Source organism: Pelodiscus sinensis, chromosome 14, assembly GCF_052426305.1.
Source record: "Pelodiscus sinensis isolate ZL-2025 chromosome 14, ASM5242630v1, whole genome shotgun sequence".
NCBI classification, from domain to species: domain Eukaryota; kingdom Metazoa; phylum Chordata; order Testudines; family Trionychidae; genus Pelodiscus; species Pelodiscus sinensis.
The window spans coordinates 10,413,511-10,435,790 of record NC_143065.1 but is presented as its reverse complement, the minus strand read 5'-3'; the positions used below and the strand labels follow the sequence as shown (position 1 = coordinate 10,435,790).

Here is a 22,280-nt window from a genome sequence, read left to right as displayed (position 1 = left end):
ATATTTAGGAGGAGGTTGTATAGAAACCTGTCAGGGATGATCTAGACCAGGGGTGCGCAAACTGTGGGTCGCAACCCCCAAGGGGGTCGCAGATGTCTTCCGGGGGGGCCACCAACACCTGGGCCCAGCCTCCAGCTGGCTGGATCTACACGCCACGCTGTGCTGTGGGGCTGTTAATGGCCAGGCCCAGCTCCTGGCCAGCTGGATCTAAGCACCACACCACGCTGCTCAAATTATCTTGGGGGTCATGACATGAATATATGGGGGTCATGATTGCAAAAAGGTTGCACACCACTGATTTAGAGAGTGCTTGGTCCTGCTGTGAGGGCAGGGGACTGGACTTGATGGCCTCTTGAGGTCCCTTCCAATTCTAGTGTCCTATGGTTCTATGATCTCTTCTCCATCTTCCTGAAAAGGACTTATTAGTGGCACTGGGATCTCGTACTCACTAGTTAACCTGTGACAGGTCTTTAGCTCTCACCAACAATAGACAAGTTTGGATTTTTTGTCATTAACATGCTTCTGCTGAGAATTCTGCGTTTTCCCACATTAGCGTCTATTTTACCCCCAAATCTCAACTACCTTTTGGATTGTGCTCATTTCTTTTACAGAAAAATACCATGCTATTATCCCCTCCGAATCCCCGGAGACGAGGGTGTGTTAAAGAAGCAGAAATTCTAACATTTGTGTACATGCTTGTTTATACAAAGAGTTGAGTGGTGGCCACATTTTCAAGCAATCGGTAATGCCTTTCATCGAAAAAACAATCACTACCTTTTTCTAACAGGCGTAGCAGGGAAAGGTCTCTTCCATCTGTTTATAAACTTGATAACTGCTTCCTTCTGATTACTTTTTGAAAGACGAGCATGTGAGCAGTACAAAATAATTACAGAAACACCAGATATTTCGGATTAGAGTTGAAGATTCAGAATGAAGGATATCTGCTTTTTGCAGAACCTTTTAAAAGATGGAAGCGGAAAGTTGCCCATTCCCAGTATTGTGCTATTATTAGAGTCTGTCATGCCAGCCACTCCAGGTTTTCATCATGTTGAGTTTTTGGGTCTCAAGATTTGTGCTTAACCAACAGCTGTGTCTGGGATACCTGCTTTCCGCATAACGAAGTGGCAAGGGAAAACGCAAGCTATACTTTGTGTCAACTCACTAATGAAGACAAGCCCTTTGGTTATTTGGATTGTACAGTTTGAACTTCTCTAGTCCAGCACCCACAGGACCTCACTGGTGCCGAACCAGAGAATTTGCCGAACCACGGGAGGTCAATATGGCCTAGCCGCATTGCCAACACTTCCACTGCTTACTGGGTTTGCGGAAGACATTTAGGGGCAAATTAGAGCTAAATAACAGCACAGAACACTGTGGCTGAAAACAAACTTTATGAGGCCAGGGGAAACTTGGCTGCACCCACGATATGTGGATATCTGGCTAAATAAAATCATGCCAGAGCACGGATGTTGCGGGACCAACGTGTGCCAGTCCAGAGAGGTTCAAACTGTATTCTGGCTCTGTCAGTGACTTGTTTTGAAATAAGCATCCATTCATTGCACCTTCCAGCCTCAGTTTCCCCAGCTCAAAAATGGCACCACTATGAGATAGGTATTGAATAATGAATGCTGGCTGAGTGCTTTGAGACTTTGGGTAGAAATGATTAAGTATTTCTGTGATTTATTAAACTAAGAATCTTCCATGTTTTGAGAAGTCATAGCACTAGAAATGCATGCATACTTTCCAGGCAGGTAACGTACGGAGTAAAAATGTTCTTGCACAAGGCTAGCTAAAACTTTGTTTGTTACTTTTTCTTCCTTGCTGTCCTCAAAGCAGTTGATTTTTTTAAATCTAAAAGATCAGCTACTCAAAATTACTAGCAGCTCTAATTAACAGTAGGACTTTGAACGGCTAACTGGGCATTCCCAAGGTTGGAAATGTATTGGGAATACATCACATTTATCCTTGCAGTACAAACACATATTAATACTTTTCCAGGATAGAGACTCTAAAACTTGCTTTACATTTAGCTAACATAAATGGAGCTTTTAGCAGAGAGTGTATTTTTTGAGAGAAAATACTCAGGCACGGCCCAGCCTATAGACACTACTTAGAATTGAACCTGTAACCAGAACAATGAGCACAGAACTCCTCTGTTCCACTTGAGTTGCCTGGATCCATTTCAGGCTCTTGACTTGGACCCTAGAAAAAGCAAGTACTTGCTACTTTTCCTGTGCTGTATTTATTCTTTTCCACAACAGAAGACATGCATAAGCAACTGCTGTCTAAAATATGGCTCTACTCAGAAAAGTGATCTCCTAAAAACAGCACCGCAGAATTCCATGTCTGTATGTCGGTAGAGAAAATCTGAGCAAACACAGACATCATCGAAAAGTAGGACTGGAAGGAACCTTAGTGGGTCATCTAGTCTAGTCCCCTGCACAAAGGTAGGACTAAGCACAGAGGGGTGGGGAACCTTTTTGGGGCCAGGGGCCACTAACCCACAAAAAAAAAAAAATCAGTTGGGAGCAAGTGAGGAGCAAAAAAGAAAAGCATACCCTCACTGATATGTCCCCCTTGCACACCAGAGCCTAGTGGGGCCCAGACTAGTAGATTCTGTGTGCTCCAGCTCCAGAGTGGGGAGATGGGGGTCTGGAGCATCAGCACCGGCTCCCTAATGCTGGGGGGAGACCCAAGCCTCAGGAAGGCCATATCTGGCTTCCGGGACTTAGGTTCCCTACCACTGGACTACATATTTCCTAAACCATCCCTGACAAGCGTTTGGAACTAGAGATTTTTAAGAATGGGGTAGACAAAGATTCCACAGCCTCCCTAGATAAATTGTCTCATGCTTCATTATGCTTATGGCTTAGGAGCTTTTCCTCATGCCTAACCTAAATCTCCCTGGCTGCAATTTAAGCTCATTATTTCTTGTCCTGTCCTCCCTGGTTAAGAAGAACAATTTATCACACTCCTCTTGATACTAATCTTCAAGAATACAGAAGGTTGTTATGATGTCCCTCCTCAGTCTTCTCCAGACTAAACAACCCCGGTTTTTTCAATCTTCCCTAGTAGAACATGTGTTCTAGGCCTTTAATTATTTTCGGTGCTCTCCTCTGGAGTGTCTCCAATTTGTCATCTTTTTCACAACTGGACATAATACTCCAGCTGAACCCGTATTAGCACAGAGTAAAGCAGAAGAATGACTTCTTGTGTCTTGCTTACAACACTCCTGCTAATACATCTCAGGGTGATGTTCACTTTTTTGTGGGAGTATTATTACATTGAAATGACTTCTAGGAAGAAGTACTGTAGAAAGGGATTTTAGAGTCATAGTAGACCACAACCTAAATACAAGTCGACAGTGTAACACCCATTGCAAAAAAAAAAAAAAAAACAAACCAAAAAACCCCAAAACCAGAAGTGTTATAAGAAAGACATAAGAAGTAATTCTTCTTCTCTACTCATCACCGATTAGGTCTCAACTAGAGTATTGTGTTCAGTTCTGGACAAATTGGAAAAGTCCGGAGAAGAGCAACACAAATTATTTAAGATCTAGAAAACATGACCTCAGAGAGAAGATTGAAAGAACTGTGCTTGTTTAGTCTGGAGAAGAAAAGACTGAGAAGGGGACACGATACCAGCTTTCAATACATAAATGTTGTTACAAGGAGGAAAGAGAAGAAATATTCTCCTTAACCTCTGATGACAGGACGAGAAGCAATGAGCTTAAATCGTAGCAAGGGATGTTTAAATTGGACGTTAGGAAAAACTTCCTAACGATCATAGTGGTTAAGCACTGGAATACATTGCCTAGGAAGGCTGTGGAATCTCCATCATTGGTGATTTTTAAGAGCAGGTTGGACAGACACCTGTCAGGGATGGTCTAGATGGTGCTTGGTCCTGTCCTGGGTGCAGGGAACTGGACTTGATGACCTCTCGAGGTCCCTTCCTGTCCTATGATTCTATTATTATTTGATTCATTTGGTTTGTGATTCACTCTAACCCCCGGATCCTTTTCTGCAATACTGCCTCCTAGACAGTCATTTCCCATTTTCATCAAATCACAGAACTGGAAAGAACCTTGAGACGTCTCATCCCCTGCACTCGTGGTAGGACCAAGCATCGTGTAGACCATTTTGACATTTATCACACGCTCAGGATTTCTCCAAGAAGTAAGGATACCCTTGTCTTAAGGGCACGTTCAGTCCTGACTCCCTGCGATTTTAACGGATTTAGGCTACATTTACACTAGGAGCTGGAGCTGTCACTCCCAGCGCATGTAGACACACTTGCACTAGCTCACATTAAGCCAAACTAGTAGCATGGATGCTGTAACACAGGGAGCGGTGAATAACAGCATAGGCTAGGCTCACTGACCCTTTCCAGATTTCAGCAGGCTGCTTGGTCCTGTGTACCCCCATGTGTCATCTCACTCAGAAAGTGCTCGCTGACCAAACCAAACATAAAAGTACAAAAGTGTCACTACACACTGCTACTGAAGCGATAAATCCCCTGAAATATAAATATTGTCCTTATTTTTCAGGGCATAGTCTATAGAGCAGCATAAAAATATCATTCTTTATATGAACTGTTAAGTAGGTGGACCAGAGTGCCTTGTATTGAATGAGGATATTGATATAACAGGCATCACAGAAACTCAGTGGAATGAGGATAATCAATGGAACACAGGGTACAAAATCTATCAGGAGGACAGAACAGGTTGTGCGGGTGGGGGAGCAGCACTGTATGAATAAGAAAGCATAGAATCAAATGAAGTAAAAATCTGAAATGAACCAAATTGTACCGTAGAATCTCTAGGGATGGTCACTGCATGCTCTAATAATAATATAGCATAGTAGGGATTTACTACTGACCACCTAACCAGGATGGTGATAATGACTGTGAAATGCTCAGGGAGATTAGAGAGGCTATAAAAACAAAAAAACTTACTGACAGTGGAGGAGTTCAGTAATCCCCACAGGGACTGGATACAGGTCACCTCAGGACGGGATGCAGAGATAAAATTTCTTGACACCTTAAATGACTGCTTCTTGGAGCAGCAGGACCTAGAACCCACAAGAGGAGAGGTAATTAGTCCTAAGTGAAGCACAGGGCCCAGTTGAAGAGGTGAATATAGCTGAACCACTTGGTAATGCTCATCATAATATAATTAAATGTAACATCTCTGTGGCGAGGAAACTACCACAGCAGCCCAACACTGTAGCATTTTATTTCAGAAAGGGCAACTACACAAAAATGAGGAGGTTTGTTAACCAAAAATTAAAAGGTTCAGTTCCAAAAAGCTGCATGGGTACTTTTTAATGGCATCATAACGGAGACTCAACCTAAGTGTAATATCTCAAATTAAAAAAAAAAAAAAAAACCCAAAAAAGTGCCATCGTAGCTAATAAACAGTGAAAGAAGCAGTGAGAAGCAAAAAGGCATTGCTTATAAGGTGGAAGTTAAATCCTAGTGAGGAAAACACCGACAAATGAAGTGTAAAAATATAATTAGGAAGGCTAATAAAAATCAAAGAAGAGTTAACCAAGAACTCATAAAGTAATAGCAAAAAATATTTTTTCAAGTACATCAGAAGCAGAAAGCCTGCTAAACAACTGGCGGGGCCACTGAATGATCAAGATGTTAAAGAAGCACTCAAAGTATTGTGGATAAATTAAATGAATTGTTTGCATCGGTCTTCACAGCTGAGGAGGAGAGGGATGTGAGCGTTTTTTTTAGGTGACAAATCTGAGGAACTGTCCCAGATTGAAGTGCTACTAGAAGAGGTTTGGAGACAAATTGAGAAATGAAAGACTTATAAGATCCTCTCGTGAATTGGTAATTAGCTAAAAGATAGGAAACAAAGGGTAAGAATAAATGGTCAGTTTTTAGGCTGGAGGGAGGTAATTAGTGCTGTCCCCCATATGTCTGTTCCGGGACCAATCCTATTCAGCCTATTCATAAATGACCTGGAGAAAGGGTTAAGCAGTGAGGTGCCAAAATTTGCAGATGATACAAAACTGTTCAAGATAGTTAAGTCCCCACTAGACTGCAAAGAGCTTCAAAAGAGTGTCACTCTCAAAACAAGGCAGCCAGGCAACAAAGTGGCGGATGAAATTCAATGTTCATAAAGTAATGCACATTGAAAAACATAATCCCAATTATACATATCAAATGACGGGATCATATCAAACAGCTGTTACAACTCAAGAGAGATCTTGGAGTCATTGTAGATAGTTCTCTGAAAACATATGCTCAATGTGACAGAGGATGTTGTGAAGGCAAAGATTTTAACAGGGAACAAAAAGAACTAGATACAATCACGGAGGATAGGTCGGTCAATGGCTATTTGTCAGGATGGGTAAGAATGGTGTCCCTGGCCTCTGTTTGCCAGAGGCTGGGAATGGGCAACAGGGGATGGATCACGTGATGATTCCCTGTTCTGTTCATTTCCTCTGGGGTACCTGGCATTGGCCATTGTTGGAAGACAGGATCCCAGGACCTTTGGTCTGACTGTTCTTCTGACTTTGCTAGTGCTTTTTATGTAACCTGCTATAGAACTAATCAAATATCTAGATGAGTTGATGTGCCCCCTGGAAGACCTCTTCACACCCTTGGTTGAACACCACTGATCTATACTACCACTCATTTAGGTATAACTTAGGTCATTGAGACCTTGTCTTCCATGGGAGATCAACGCTGCCACGATCAATTTTTTGGCATTTGATTTAGTGAGTCTAGTTAAGACTCAACAAATCAAACACAGAGAACACTCCTGCTGCTGGCCGGTACTCCTGCTCTTGCAAGGAGTAAGGGAAGCTGACGGGAGCATTTACTCCTTGACAGCGCCAACCTTGACTTAAGGTAAGCCGACTTGAGCTACATATTCTTCATAGCTGGACTTAAGCTGAGCTACCGGGTCTAGTATAGACCTGGCCTCAGGGGTCTGAATAAGCCACTCCCCTGAGCAACGTAAGTTACACTGACCTAAGTACCACTGTGTATTATATTGGTGAGAGAGCTTCTTCCACCAATACAGTTACTGCTGCTCGGTGGAGGTGCAATAAGTTGATTGTACATAAACATTTCACATTACTTAGGCCTTGCAAGAGAACAAGGGTCACCCTCCATATATAGAGAGATGTAAAACTGACCTCACAAGACAAATTAATGCCGTTTATAACTTGGGAGGCAAAGTGGTTTGGATTTCTTGGGACAACAGGCAGTTGAGTTTCGCAGGACAAGCGGTTTACCTGCCGCTTTGAACCCCGCTCAGTGCCCAGAGCAATGGGGGGGAGAGGAGGGAGTTCCCTGCCACGTTTAGAAGAGTGGTTTGCCATGGAGAACTCTGGGGCTCCCTCCTGCTTTAAACTCACAGCCATGATTTAAAAGGAGGCCACGGTGGCACCTGGTGACTCTCTTCTCCAGCTCCACGTGCCTCCTTGCTACGGGAGGCATTCCCCTCGTTGTCTGAGAACAAGGATGAAATCTCTCTCGCTTTTTCTTTCCCTTTTCTCTGCCCCCAGTCACAAGTGTGCAGGGGACAGCAGGGGAATTCGGGGCAGAACTCGCTGACCACAGCCACCACTGCCACCAATTCCTGTGCCAGGGGCAACACAGGGACACCGGTCACAGCAAGGCCAGGCACAAAAAGGGCACGTGGTTTCTAAGCAGCCGAGGGAGACCAGAGAAGCAAGGTAGAGCTGAGCCCCTGAGAGCCACACACTGGAGACTGCATACTAAAAGCTACACTTTCAGAATGCCTCCAGCCAGCCCATCGACAAGAGGTGGCAAAGAGGCAATTTACCAGAGGCCCAGGTGATTTAAAGGGGCCCGGGGTCCTCTGGCCACCGCAGACCCAGGCCTTTTTACGTGCCCTGAGTCCTGGCACCTGCTGTACATTGCTGTGCGGCTCCACTAGGCTGGTGGTGCACCCTGCTGGAGAGTGCCAGGGCAGGAGGGGCCTCGGGCAGCCACAAGGCGAGTCAGAACAGCAGTCTCCAGCTAGGCTGGGAAGGCAGAGCCAGAGAAGGAGCTGGTGTGGCTGCAGCAGCAATTGCTGCAATGTTGTCACCATGTGAGTGGGCAGGGAGGGGAGAGCCAAGCGGGAAGGGAAGGAGGGAGGTAGGCTGGGAAGAGGAGGTAGCCAAGCTCCAGCACGTAGAGCCAGGCACAGGATAGCAGTGAGTGAGTGCTGAGGGGGCGGAGGAACCGGGCTAGAGAGGGAAAAGAGAGGATGGACGAGCAGAGAGGGGAAGGAGCCAAGCTAGGTACAGGATGGCTGGGGTGGGGGGGCAGAGAGGGAAGGAGGGTGGGATGGGCACCTCCAAGCAGGTGGAGGATGGGGCTGCGACTGGCCAGGGGGTCCTCTGATGAGGGGTGGTGGTTGGGGTTTCTCAGGGGAGTGTGGCATGTGGCTATGTCCACGGGAGGGGACGGGGGCCCATTGAGTATGCTGTTTTGGGGCCTGGAATTCCTGTCCAGCAGGTCAGCTTACAGCTTTCCCGCCCATTACTGGATCCATTCCCAGTGGTCAGGTGCGGCTTTGCATGGGCAAACAGGGCGTTCCTCTGCTCAGTAACTTTCTGGAATGCTTTTCGCCTAGGTTGGGAAAGCAAAAGAGGATTTCTCTGTTTGCAGATTTTGAGAGATTCTTGCGTAGCTGATTAACAGCTTGGACATTTTAGTTTCTATTCTTAGGAGGGTGGTGAAGCTCTTCATTTCCCTCTGATCTTTACTTTCTTGATTTGGGGATCAACAGAGGGATCCACTTTGAATGAATAGTTATTAATCATTCAAAGACTCTCTCGTCACACCTCTCCTAGCTGCTAAACAGAATGAAGCTAGGCCTGCAAACCCGAGCTGAAATCTGGAAGCTAAGCAAGGCGAAGTGGTATTACAGCGTACTGGCCATGCGCCCTTCTGACTACAAACCGGAAACATGACCAACAGCCTGGGAGTCTAGCTGTGGGAAGATAAGCGTTCTGTAAATTGAGGGCGACATGCCCATCTCCAAGTTGTAGGAAAGGGATAAGTGAAAAAAGGGAACAATCCTGAATTTTGGTTTCTTGAGGACCTTGTTCGGTTTCCTCAAGTCCAGATCCCACCTTTTTGGAGAATCAGAAACTAACAAGAATAAAATCATTTCTCTCTGTGCTAAGAGCGAGCTTCTTCCCTGGCGCCCACATCTGGAGGCGATGTCTCCTCCTGAAGTCACACCGCCTTAGGAATGGGGTCCGTGAATACGGACAGGGAAGGTGGTACGGGTAGGGAAGAGAACTGAATCGTAAGACATGGCTTCCTTCCACAGTGCTGAGAACCCATTTGTCTGATGTTATATTGACCCAAGCACTGCGAAAAAGGGACAGACGATCCCAAAAGGAAGTATAATGTTAGTTTTCGAAGAACTGTCATGGCTGGTATGCTGTCCTCAATTAAAACCTCAAGATGGTTGCTTTGTTGACATAGAGGTCTGGTGAGAACTCATGGCCAACAAAGCTGAAGGCAAATGTCTTAGGGGTTACACTGACACTTACACATGTCTTGGAGTCTAGACTGATGACTGTGACTAACATTTGACTTGCTTTCTCTTTGGTGTAGGAGTAGAACCTCTCCCCTGCCCTCTATGTGTACATAGCACTGTGGATCTTTTCAGACAACAATTTTGACCTGTCAGGAGGAAAGTCCTCCTTCATGCTTCACAGTTCTTTTGGGATCCGCCAGCCCCGATGCCATAAGGAGGACACAAAGCAGTGTCTGAGAAGTCTGTGGCCACCTGACGAGTGATTCTTGTCTAAAGATGACCCTCAGCCTCTCTAGCCACAAATTGATCTGTACATTCCTCTGGCATCTTATCTGCCAACACACATGCATGTCCAGTGAACAAACACATATTCCGGCAAATGGAGTAGCTCTTTCCTGGTGGGGCCATGATAGACGATGGAAATTAGTTCATTGGGTGAGATGCTGCAGGAGATCTAGTGTCTCTAGAACCAGCCCAGAGGGCCCAAGATGAGCAGTTGAATTTCAGCATTTCCTGTGGTGGTAAACACCATGATGCAATGTCCTTAGACAGGCAATGTTCCTGCCTAATGCTGCAGGTCCCTGCCGCTCTCTTGAGTTCAGAGAAGAAATAGAACTTTCTCCAGGGAACCGTAGAGCAGCTTCTGCCACCCAGAGACAAAAGCAGTTCAGGGTCATCTGTGGGGCACAAAAGGTAGGTTGCCCAAGGCCCCCCATTTGAGAGAAATCCCAAAGTGAGTGGCTTTGCAATCAGAGTCACAACAGCCCTTATGTATGGCTTGGCTGCTCCTCCATCTCCATCTATGGAAAGGTAGATGGGCCAACCTGAGTGGTGCTGCATGAAGTTTTAGCTTCTGGAAATATTGTGGCTATCTGCAGGGGATCCAGCAGTGCTGCCAGGCCTGTGAGCTCAGCCAGCCCGCTCACCGTGTCTGTTTCTGGGATGGGATGGGTTGTGTGGAAGCCTGAGTCGGGGAAGATCAGAATGGCTTTGCAGTTGTTCTGAGTACTTACCAAATGTCACCCTACACAACACTAATTACGGATGGACCTCATTTTAATCCAGAGTCGGCTCCAACTCAACCAAAAGCTATTGGGCTGCATGCAGAACTCCTTGTGTGATGCTGTAGGCTGGATTACGCACGATAGACCATAACTGCCCTCCTGGCTATAACAACTATGAATCACTGAAATGCGGTCATGAATTACATCCGATTCTAGCAGGAAATTTAGAATTAAGATTCCACCAGCCTCTGAATTCTGTCTCCTCTGCCCGCTGGCTGGTCACCTATAGGACAGCAACACTTTACTCAGCTCCAGCTGTTATACAGTCCATTGTTCCCTCCTTGATGGACATGCTATTCCCACCTCCAGCTGTATCAATATCTCATGCTTTGCAGTCACCATAGTAGTTGGAGTCCTGACCTTCCCCATGGCCCATGGTCTAGAGATCACAGCATTTTGCAGCATGCCCTTCACAGGCTCCAGTGGGAGAACACTCCTCCTTTCCATCCCAGAGGCAGTTGCACTGTAGCGGTGAGGGACATGCTTTGAGCAGCACTCTGTGTGCCTCAGGACAACGAGGCTAGAGAGAGGTGAGCTGCAGCTGAAGTGCTGAACTAGAGTCGATTGTTTTTACTGGGAAGGGTTTTCTGATGATTTAACAAATGAGATCTCACAGAGGCAGACCAGCATGGCTCGGGCCAGAGCTCCCATTGTTGGCTCAGTTTCCACCTGCATTTCCCAGAACCAAGGCTGCCTGATTTGGGGAACTGACCAGAGGAGATGGCAAAGATAACCCCAGCCGTCAGCCACCACATGCTAGATCCCTGTGTTTAAGGATAAGAAGGCCACAAAGGCTCATCCTAGGAAAAGGGCCAAGACTCTCAGCTAGTCAGTGCTATCAACTAGGCACTTGGACTTGTGGTCTGGTTTAAAATCTCTATCCCTTTTAAAGATCCTTTGGGCAGACAAAATGGAGGCGCTCCCTCAGCAAAATGGCATGCCCAGCTACTGAGACCCTCGCTCACTGGGTGTGGGATGGGACTGCATAGAGTTCCGGCTGGCTCAAGCTTTCCTTAGGAAGGTCCCTGGGATGGGAGGGGTTGAGATGGGATGGGAACATGGTCCCCAAGATGAACAGCCACAAATGCCATCAAGAGCCACCACTAAGTGCTTTGAGAAACACGCAGCAGGCAGAGAGGCAGAGCCATTCCATCAGCATTTATTGTGAAAACTCTTGGGCCACTAGGCAGATTTCTTGTTAACAGAACAAAACCAACAGGAAACACAGAGCAGGAGCTGGAAATAGCACCGAGCTTGTACCCCCAGTACAAACCATTGCTCTGCGCTGCTCGAAGCCAGGTCCAGGAGAGTATTGTTCCAACCTTGAACAAAGGCTCAGACACACCATTCTGCACAACTTTCACTCTCATTCTCAGGAGCTGAGTGCTTCAGCATGTCCAAATCCAGGTTGTGACCTAGGGGATTCGTCAATGCAGATGCAGGTGAAGCCTTCTGTCTGATGCAACGCAGAGAGACCTATGGTTTTCAGAATGTACAGTCCACCAGAGAAGAAGTGAACACTGACAGGTCCTTTCCAGGAGCAAAGTTCTCCTCTCAGATCCTCAGGGAGTGACAGTGTACAGGAGGGAGACTGCGCCCAGATCTCCTGTACAGATCTGAGGGGAGGATTTTGGCCCCAGTTTGGTTCCTAAATAGTGGTTCCTCATTTAAGCCGCGATAGGGCTGTACATATCCTAAGATCATAATCCCTTCTCCTTCAATGCCCAGTCTGCACCACTGTAACTTTCCCCCAAACACTACGTACTACTTAGAAACTTATCACTATAGCTCCCACCTTGCTACAGACCCATTCTTTGTCTTTATGCCAGGCAGTCTAAAGGGAGAGGAGAGGAGTGCAGTGCCCTGCATCAGGGATTCTGATCATTGGGGTCACACTTCAGCATGACTTTCACCCCCTGGCCCTTCCTGGTTGTCTCAAAGGCCTCTAGAGCTTTTTCCAGAGGGAAGCGATGTGTAACCAAAGGCTTGACGTTCACTCTCCTGGATGCAAGCATAGAAATTGCCATGGGCCACCTGGAAGGGAACAGAAACAGCGAGAGATAAGGATAACCTTCTAGGTCTAGGGAATTTGCATAATGGCACATGAACCTTATAGGCGTGACACCGCATCCCATCCCATTCTTACAACATTCAGAAACAGAAAGTGACAGACTGGTCTGCAGGGGCCTTGATCTTGTGAAGCAGGTGAGAAGTGATTTCTTTAGTGCACAAGTCACTCCTGCTAAGCCATGCAAAAAGCTTCAGGACTTAGCTCTCAATGGAGCCCTCTGCTTGCAGTTCGTTTACGTCTGTCGTTCTCTCCTTGCTGTGAAACACGTCGCAGTCGCATTCTGTGTGGAAGCACCGAGCTGGCACTGGCCAAGGGTTCATGCGGGTCTGTGACTAAAGCAAGGGAGCCACTGAGAGCCAATGGCTAGGCGCGCTGTTCAGATGGGATAGCTCCAGCTGGGTAAATGACAAGCACTGGGAGCTACTGTGTATTCAAATCACAGAAAAATGAAGTTTCAAAAAACTATCAGCGAGGTGCGCTGCTCCTTTACCGTTCTGCCCCCTTGGTTATGCATGTCGGTTACTAGGTACAATGGAGCCCTCTGGCATTTCGGTGGTGTTTTTAGCTCAAGTAGTTCGCTTAAAGTTCAATGTATATGAAGAGTTAATGGGGTATGGCCGCAGAAAACTGCTTCTGCAGGCTACTACTGCCCCCTTTGGTGGTAAGAGGAGTACTGAAATTGGCTTGCACAGGTTCTGTTGCACTGACACAATTCTACTGGCTTACAACTCAAACTCCACCTTGGCAAAAGCTAGATTTAGACAAAGATACGAAGGGATCTAACCTAAACCCAGCTCTGCCAAGCCAGTGAGACCAAGGCCGTAGCCTGCTCCAAGGACAGGGTAAAGCACAGCTCAGTCTCATCTACGCTGACCTATAGCCTATGACCAGAATTCCTTCTCTTTCATGCACAATTGTAACTTGTCCCCTCAAACACTACATACTACGTGTTTCTCCAGCATAGACCAGACTGAAAACTGCATAGATGAGGTCTAAATGTGTGTCTCTTTATTCGGCCATTTTTTCAGAATTAAATTGCCAAAAATCACATGCCAGCTCCATGGACAAACTCACAGAGATCAGAGCTGGAAAACTACAGCATAGGCTATGTGCAAACTCACCAAAACAGACTGGATCAAACTTGTTATAGGACACAAACAAGTAGGAGCTTATCGTTACTCCCTAGATCTGCAGGATTGGTTGTTAAATCCAGGTTCATATCCCACAGCTACAAGAAATCTAAGCACACAGGATTTTAAGAGGGTTTGATAATTTTGTAGCCAGTTAGAAGACGCTTGCCTAGCTGCATTAAGGCAGAGATGTCAAACTTCTTCATAACACAGACCATGTTTTAATACGGAGATTGTCTCATGGACACCTCCCACCCAGCCATCATTTCTTCCCACCCCCACTCAACCTCTGGCCCTCAGCTCCCCATCCCCATATCCTCACTTATCCCACCTCCCCACTCCTCCCCCATCTCCCAGTGCCCCCCTCCCGACCCATCCCCAATCCATCCCACCTGCCCATCTACCCCACTCCTCCTCAATCTTCTAGTGCCCAATGCCCCACCCATCCCACATGCCCGCCTCCTCACTGCTCCACTATTGCCCAGCTCCCACTCCTCATGCATTGCCTACTTCCTCATCCATCTCCCAGCCTGCACCTCTCCAACCAACCCCCACCACACTGCTTTACTTATCCCTCACTGACTTCCTATCACCTCAGCCCCCATCTGCTGGCCCCCACCTATCCTACAGCTCCACTTCCCTACCCATTCTCCAACTCCTTACCTATCTTCTAGCCCCCATCTTCCCAGACATCCCCAATACCTATTCTCTCACCTCGCCTACTGCCTGGCTCCCACCTCCTCACCCATCCTGTGTTGGAGCGGGAGCAGGTTTGCACGGCACACAATTACCAGTTTGTAAATAGTGCACTGTCACTTGGCAAGCCAGCCAGTTTCCAAGATGCATAGTGCAAGGGACATACCATTGTACTGAGAAGGAGAGATCAGAGGGAGAACGTTCCATTCCCCTCTTCCTTACCGAGGAATTAAGTCCTCAGGGGCAATGGAATAATCTGTTGGCATGCCAGTGCACTCGGTCCAATACTCACGTATTGCAGTAGCGAAATATCCCCTTGATATCCACCTCCCGCACAGCAGCATTCACGATGGGAATGTGGACCATCTCCGGCCCCAGGCCCACTAGAACCAGAGTCCCGCCAGAGCGTGTGGCCTGAGGAGGAACAACAGAAACAAAATAAATCTAAATGCTGCCTGCCCAAGGAAGCCAACAAGTTCCTGTGTAGATAGCAAAAACAGTCACTACTGTAGGTCGCCTTAGCAGGCTACAAAAGAAGTTGATACCCTAAAGCAGTGATTCTCAAACTCCCCCTCTTTGTGTATCAGGCTCCCCCTCTTTGTACCCAAAGTTGTTTCTCCCTGCCCCAAAGTGCACGTACTACCATCCATCTCTGAAGGCAGAGTGGAGAGCAGAAGCTGCTTGCCAGGTGTCCAGCTCTGAAGGCAGCACTGGGCCAGCAGCAGCTGCTTGCTGGGGGCCCAGCTGTAAAGGCAGCACTGTGCCAGTAGCAGCATAGAACTGAGGGTGGCAATGTGAAGTGTTATTTGTTAGTATCACTTTTCACAGCAGACCCACTGCCACCCTTACTTCTGTGCTGCTGCTGCTACCCCCTGGCTGACAGCCGGAGTCCTGCTGTCTCCGGATAAGGGACGGGGCTGCCGCCCGGTGAGGAATGGCTGAGGGGGAAGAAAGCTTGAACCTCAGAGGCAGGACTCCAGCTGTCCCATTTATCTCTGCCTCCTGGATGTGTACAGGTCCTTCTGCATAAGTCAGGCCACCAGGGGCTGACAGCCAGAGCTCTTTAAAAAAAGAAAAAAGCAAATAGCTTGCATCTCCCAACTCCCTTGGCACACTACCATGCCTCCCTTAGGCATCCTGCCCTGCAGCTCAAGACCCCTGCCTGTATGTACAGGCTTGTACTTGGGGCAGCTGGCCCATCCTGCAGCTCACACTGCTGGAGCTACATTCTGTCTTTAGCACACTAGCTTGACAGCTCACACAAGCATGCCTCCTTGAGACAGGTGGTGCACTCCTAGCGCCAAGTGTAGACGTACCCATCGGTACTTCTGACATTTCTGCCAGTTTCAAATGAAACCACCCAAATCCTCTTTCGCTTCCTCCTGTCCATGGAGGTGTCCCATTCTCCTACCTGTGGGGGCTCCTCTACCACTCTTTGGCCACACACAAGGAGGGGACAGAGTAGGCAGCACAGAGGGAGCTCCATAGTCTGCTGTGGAGAAACACACTGCTCCCCCTTAAGCCCTGCAGAGCTTGCCAGGAAAAGCCAATACACTGTGTGGAGCTGGATTATTTTTTCTACTGAGCTCCATGAAGGGATCCTGAGGTTATCATGGACCTCTACATAACACTGTCAACTGCTCTGTAGCACACACCACTTACTGATGTTCTCAGCAGGCCTTCAAGAACCCAGCCCATGGCACCTGACTCAAGAAAAGATCAATCTGGCATCAAGGCTGAGATTAAAAAATTTTCTGAAGAAAACCTTGCTTAGTCATAGGTGTTGTTATCTGCACAGGAGTACGTGACTGCTCACAGGTTCCACAGTGCTCCAAATCGTACCAAGGAGGAGCTGCAGAGCACAGAAATAGATACGTGCATCCTCATCAAGGAGCTGGCTCATACCAGGGACCCTGCCTCCCTGTAACGAAGGACGTCAGCTCTTTGATACTGCGCTGGCTGCCAGAGATCTACAAACTCCTCCTAGCTCCAGGATTCTGATGATGCTGAAAATCTAGACAGTAATTTTCAAATGCCTGAAGTCTCCTTAGGCCACGAGTTCAGAGCAGTCACAGCGACAGTATAGTAATTCCATGAGATGGAATGGAGAGGACTAGAGCAGCACAAGGAGGAATCCACGTGCAGATCTCTAGCTGCCTGGCAGATGATCAGCCACCTCTGCAGAATCACTATGCTCTAACAACGCCCCCCTCCCAAAGTGTGGGGGGGGGGGGGAGAAAAGTGATACTATTCCCATTGGAGAGTCCCAGGAAAAGAGGATGTGGCCATACCAGAGTGGGAGCCTGTGCTCAGTCTCAAAGATGACACTGGGTCATGCTCACCCATGACACAACATGCAAAAGACCCCAAAATCCCACTGCTTGCAAATGCAGCTCAGTTGTTTCTAGGCTGCAGAGCTGGAGACATTGGGGCTCTGCCATATGACCGCGGTGATCTGCTATTCTCACGGGCTCAAGGAGCCTGCTCCCCTTTACAGCCCATGCAACTGCAGTGCCTGACACTATATGACCAGAAAGCAGGTCTGTCGTAGCAGGAGGTGTCGCAGCTGCTGTAGCAGGGGAATTTCTGCCTCCCTGAGCTGTGGCTAGGGCACAGCTGCTCAGCAGTGCTCCTAACACTGAAGCCTTGTCTATATTTATCCAGAGATCGATGCTCTGGAGATTGATCTTCCGGGATTTGATTTAGCGGGTCTAGGAAGGACCTGCTAAATGAAACGCTGATGGCACCTCTGGCCACCCCGGGACTCCACAGGGTTTCAAGGAGTAGGAGAGGTCGAAGGGAGCTGCCAGAGAAATTTGATTTGAGGTACGCTGAATCCAGCTACACTATTCTGGTAGCTGCAGTTGCGTATCTTAAATTGAATTTTCCCCCCCAGAGTAGACCTGGCCTGAGCTGGGCTACAAGACACAATCGAGTCCTAAGGGTATTGTTGATGTTGCATAAGACAGGCCTCAGTATTTCCCTGATGTGAAATTCCCCACCAGGGCACTGTGAGTCTGTTGCTCTTGGGGGTGGGCCTTTCAGCATGCCAGCAAAGGTTTGGCTGGGTTCACCTGCAGTGCTTCCAATACAGGAGTTATCACTGCTTGTTTCAGAATCTCAATACTGCTGGGCACAACTTCCTCCAGGCTCCATTCACCCCTGTTAGTCACAGAAAACTTAGGCAAATAGATCTTTGACTTAGCAAACACACAACACTGATTGCAACAATCAATGGGGTCATGTAAACAGTGTTAATGTTTTCTCCAGTATAGGCATAGCCCATTCATATTACATCAGAGGCAGAACCCATGAGATCAGCGAGTCAGGACAGCATGGGTCAAACTTTGATCCTCACCTATAAGAAAAAAATGTTTATAGGAAGTTTCTGTGAGCTCGGAAAGCTCTCTCCTAGCCCAGGCCTTGAGGCATATCCTAGCCCTCGTCCAGAGGCAGGTGAGATACAGCCTGCGAACCACATTTGGCCTGCCAAGCCACTAGATCCATCCTGCAGGGCACCCCCTGGGACCTTCTGGCACAGAGCAGCTTCATGCTGCTTTAAGCGGCTGGCTGCTCCCTGTAATTCTCTGCTCTGGGCAGCAGGGGGAGGAGGAGGCTTCATGTACTGTCCCTGCTCCAAGCAAAATCTCTTAGCTCCTATCCGCCGAAAACGCAGAGCAGAGCGCCACAGGAAACAGCCAGGCGTTTTGAGAAGCCTGGGACAACTGCAACCAGGGAGCCTGCCTTGCGGTCCTGCAGGGCTGCTGTCCAGGAGCTGCCTAAGTAACGGTATGTCTACACTACAAAGTTCGAACTAACGGACGTTAGTTTGAACTAACTTTCATAGGCGCTACACTAGCACTCCGTTAGTTCGAATTTAATTCGAACTAACGGAGCGCTTAGTTCGAACTAGGTAATCCTCATTCCACGAGGATTAAGCCTAGTTCGAACTTACTAGTTCGAATTAAGGGCTGTGTAGACCCTTAATTCGAACTAGTGGGAGGCTAGCCCTCCCCAGGTTTCCCTGGTGGCCACTCTGGCCAACACCAGGGAAACTCGTCTGCCCCCCTCCCGGCCCCCTTAAAGGGGCACGGGCTGGCTACGGTGCCCGTGCCAGGTGCAAGCCTGCCAGCACCCAGCTAGCAGACCCTGCACCTGGCACGGCTCGAGCCACCCACCCGATGCCCCCCAGCCCTCCCCCTCTTCCCGGGACCAGGCTGGTGGCTCCCGGGAGCTTGCCCGGGACTGCAAGAGGCGGGCACCCTCCTGGGCTAGTGCGGACATCGTGGACCTCGTCCACGACCTCCGCACTAGGCACAGGAAGGTGGCCGGCTAGGGCAGGAGAGCTGCCAGCCTGGCCACCCAGGAGCAGGTGTGCATGAAAATCAAGGGGGTCCACTGAGACCCCCGACCCTGAGCCCTGAGCTTACAATGGCCCTCCTGGGTCAGACCAAATGTCCATCTAGCCCAGTAGCCTGTCTGCCGACAGCGGCCAACCCTAGGGACCCTGGAGAGGATGGACCGAAGACAGTGACCAAGCCTTCCACAAACCTTGGGCAGGGACACCACTCCTACCCCCTGGCTAATAGCACTCCATGGACCCAACCTCCATGACTTGATCTCACTTCCCTTTAAACTCTGTTCTAGTTCTAGCCTTCACAGCCTCCTGCAGCAAGGAGTTCCACAGGTTGACTCTTTGCTTTGTGAAGAACAACTTTCTGTTACTAGTTTGAAGCCTGCTACCCATTCATTTCATGTGGTGTCCTCTAGTCCTTCTTTATGGGAACTAATGAAGAACTTTTCTTGATGCACCCTCTCCACCCAACTCATGCTTTTAGAGACCTCTATCCTGTCCCCCCTCCGTCTCCTCTTTTCTAAGCTGAGAAGTCCCAGTCTCTTTAGCCTCTCTTCATATGGGACCTGTTCCCAACCCCTGATCATTGTAGTTGCCCTCCCCTCTCCCAGCCTCTCTCTTCCCCTCTCCCACCTTCCTGTATTTTGTACATCAGGAAGGGGGGCTAGGCAAGGGTAAGTGGAAGGAGGTGAGGGAGGAATGGGTTACGAGCCCCCGATGGGGAGGACTGGGCTGGCTCTGCGGGCTTCTGGGGGTGGAAGCTCTCCTGCAGCCCCCCAATTGCTCCCTCTCCCCAGATGGCAGCCTGCGGCAAGTGCAGCCGGGCTGATGGCCGAGTGCTGTGATGTGCCCAGTGTGGGTAGTCTGGGCACTCCAAGCCAGGACTGCTTTGCAAGCGGGGCACCCCTGAGAACTGTCTGTCCGGGGTGGGGGCTGGGACCCTTTAAGTGCAGCCCTCGGCTAGCCTGAGACAGCATCTCCACGCTCTAAGTCCTCCTCTGATGCCCTGCCGGCACTGCTTCCGTCCATCCTTAACCCCGGTTCAGGGTCCACTGAATGTGGACATGCTAGTTCGAATTAGCAAAACGCTAATTCAAACTAGTTTTTTAGTCTAGATCCGTTAGTTCGAATTAGCTTAGTTCGAATTAACTAATTAGAACTAAGTTAGTTCGAATTAACGTTGTAGTGTAGACGTACCCTAAGTGCCTCCCGGCCAGAGCCTGCCTCTGTCACTTCTTCTCCCCCCCCAACTCCTTGCCCCAAGCCACAACCCCCGCCTGCCTCAGGTCACACCCAAATCCTCTGCGTCACCCCACCCCAAGTCACAACTCCCTGCACCTCCCTCCTTTCAGCCTCCCCCAGGCCAGAATCCTCTCCTGCACCCCAATCCCCTGACCCAGATCACAATCCCCTCCTTCACCCAAATTCCCTCTCAGACCCCATGCCCTCTCCTGCACTCCAGACCCATACCCCATACTCCCTTCTGGACCCAGCCTCCATCCCAGACCTCGCACTCCCTCAATAGGAAAGTGCCTAAAGGCTCAATTACAGAGAATGCCTTGGGTGTTGGATTGGTCTTTAGCACTGTACAGACTGACATTTAATGTTCAGATATTGCTGGGACATGACTGCCCGTGATGAAAAGCTCCAACACCATCCCTCAGCAGCTCTGTAGGGAAGGGAAAGTGGCAGTTCTCAATCCCTTACTAGCACATTTACTTTCCGACACCCATTTAGCACCCCACAATGGAAGTTCTTTTTATGTCATGTTCATCACCCAGCTAAACAGCAGAGAACATTACACCCTCTGCTTCCTCTATGGACAAAATCTGCTGCACTGCCAGTGAGAAGCAACAGTTGGCACATTCCACCAATGTTCCCGCTCACTTTTTCCATCCACGTGCAGAATACATTTTGTTCTGTGCACCAAGGCATGTGTAAATGTGCACCACCAGCTGTGAGGCTCTGCTCACTCTTTCCTGGGTGGCAGCCTAAGTGCACAGCTTACAGGAAACACTGGATTCCACCTACCTATTCAGATTGGGCCAGAGGAAATGGCATGGAAACAGAATCATAGAACAACAGAAATGTAGGACTGGAAGGGTCCTCAAGAAGTCATCCTCCTGCACTTAGGCAGGACCAAGGAAACTGAGACCAGCCCTGGGAGGTAGATGTCTTACTGGTTCTTAAAAACTTCCAAAGACAGAAATTCTACCAACTCCCTTGGAAGCCTGTTCCAGAGTTTAACTACCCTTAGAGTTGGAAAATGTTTCCTAATATCTAACCTGCTGTGACGGCGTGTTCTGGTTTTCCCGTCTCCTGCACCCCTGTAGTGGCACGGACAGACTCCACCAGCCAGTAGAATAGAGGGAGTTTATTGCTTCTCCAGGATGCAGCACAGCACAGATGTAATCTGGTTACAGGGCAGGCCTAGGATGCCTCAGCCCTCCTTGAGATGGGGGAGCCTGGGCCCCTAAATCCCAGCCCGTGGCCTAGGCTGCTTCCTCCATGATACCAGCCAGAAACCTAACTAACTACCTTCCAGCCCTGCCCCCAGCCAGGGCTCCATTCCCCTTCTTCCCATTGTTCCGCTCCCTGGGAGATACTGGTCAGACAGGTTCGAAGCCCCCTTGCATAATGACTCATCCCCTGCCCTGCTGAGCCGTGCTGCAGACAGCAGCCAGTGGAGGTCACTCACAACCCACTGCCCAGCATAGCAACCAGCAAGATACCCCCCACTACGTCACACCTGCCTTCAGTGGACATGGAGAACAAATTAACTCATTTCTCTTTATAACTGCCCTCAACATACCTGAAGACAATTATCAGCTCCCTCCTCAGTCTTGTTTGCTCAAGACTAAACATGCCCAGTTTTTATAATTTTTCCTCATACATTCAGTTTGATAAATGTTTTATCATTTTTGTTGCTGTCCTCTGGACTTTCGCCCATTTGTCTGCATATTTCCTAAAGTGCAGCACGCAGAATCGAACACAATATTTCAGCTGAAGCCTCATCAGTGCCAAACAGAGCAGGACAGATCCCTCCTGAGTCTTATGTATGACACTCATGTCAATACACCCCAGAATGACAGTCTTCTTCATAATTTCTTCACTTTCCCAGCTCATATTCAATTTGTGATCCATGCTAACCCCCAGCTTCTTTTTAGTGGTTCAACTGCCTAGCCAATCATTCCCTATTTTGTTGTTGTGCATTTGATTTTTCCTTTTTATATGGAAGACTTTGCCTTTATTGCATTTCCTCCCCTTGATTTCAGACCAATTCTCCAACTTATTGTTTTGAATTCTAATCCTGTTCTTCAAAGTACTTGCAACCCATCCCAGCTAGGTGTCATCCATACATTTTATAAACTTTCTTTCTGCTCCCTTATTCAAGTCGTTAAGGAAAATATTGATGAGTATCAGACCCAGGACAAACCTC

At 48.4% G+C, this 22,280-nt stretch overlaps 1 protein-coding gene across 1 annotated transcript in view; it reads right to left on the bottom strand.

Annotated features, from left to right (window-relative positions):
- Positions 1 to 11,733: 11,733 nt before the first annotated feature.
- The window catches only part of SORD (sorbitol dehydrogenase), a 42,157-nt gene continuing 31,610 nt past the window's right edge, over positions 11,734 to 22,280 (bottom strand). The window contains exons 8-9 of the mRNA XM_075897471.2: positions 14,780 to 14,901; positions 11,734 to 12,624 (exon numbers count right to left, since the gene is read on the bottom strand). Coding sequence (XP_075753586.1) covers positions 12,459 to 12,624; positions 14,780 to 14,901 — 288 coding nt within the window. The 3' untranslated portion in view covers positions 11,734 to 12,458. The remainder of the gene's footprint in view (positions 12,625 to 14,779; positions 14,902 to 22,280) is intronic.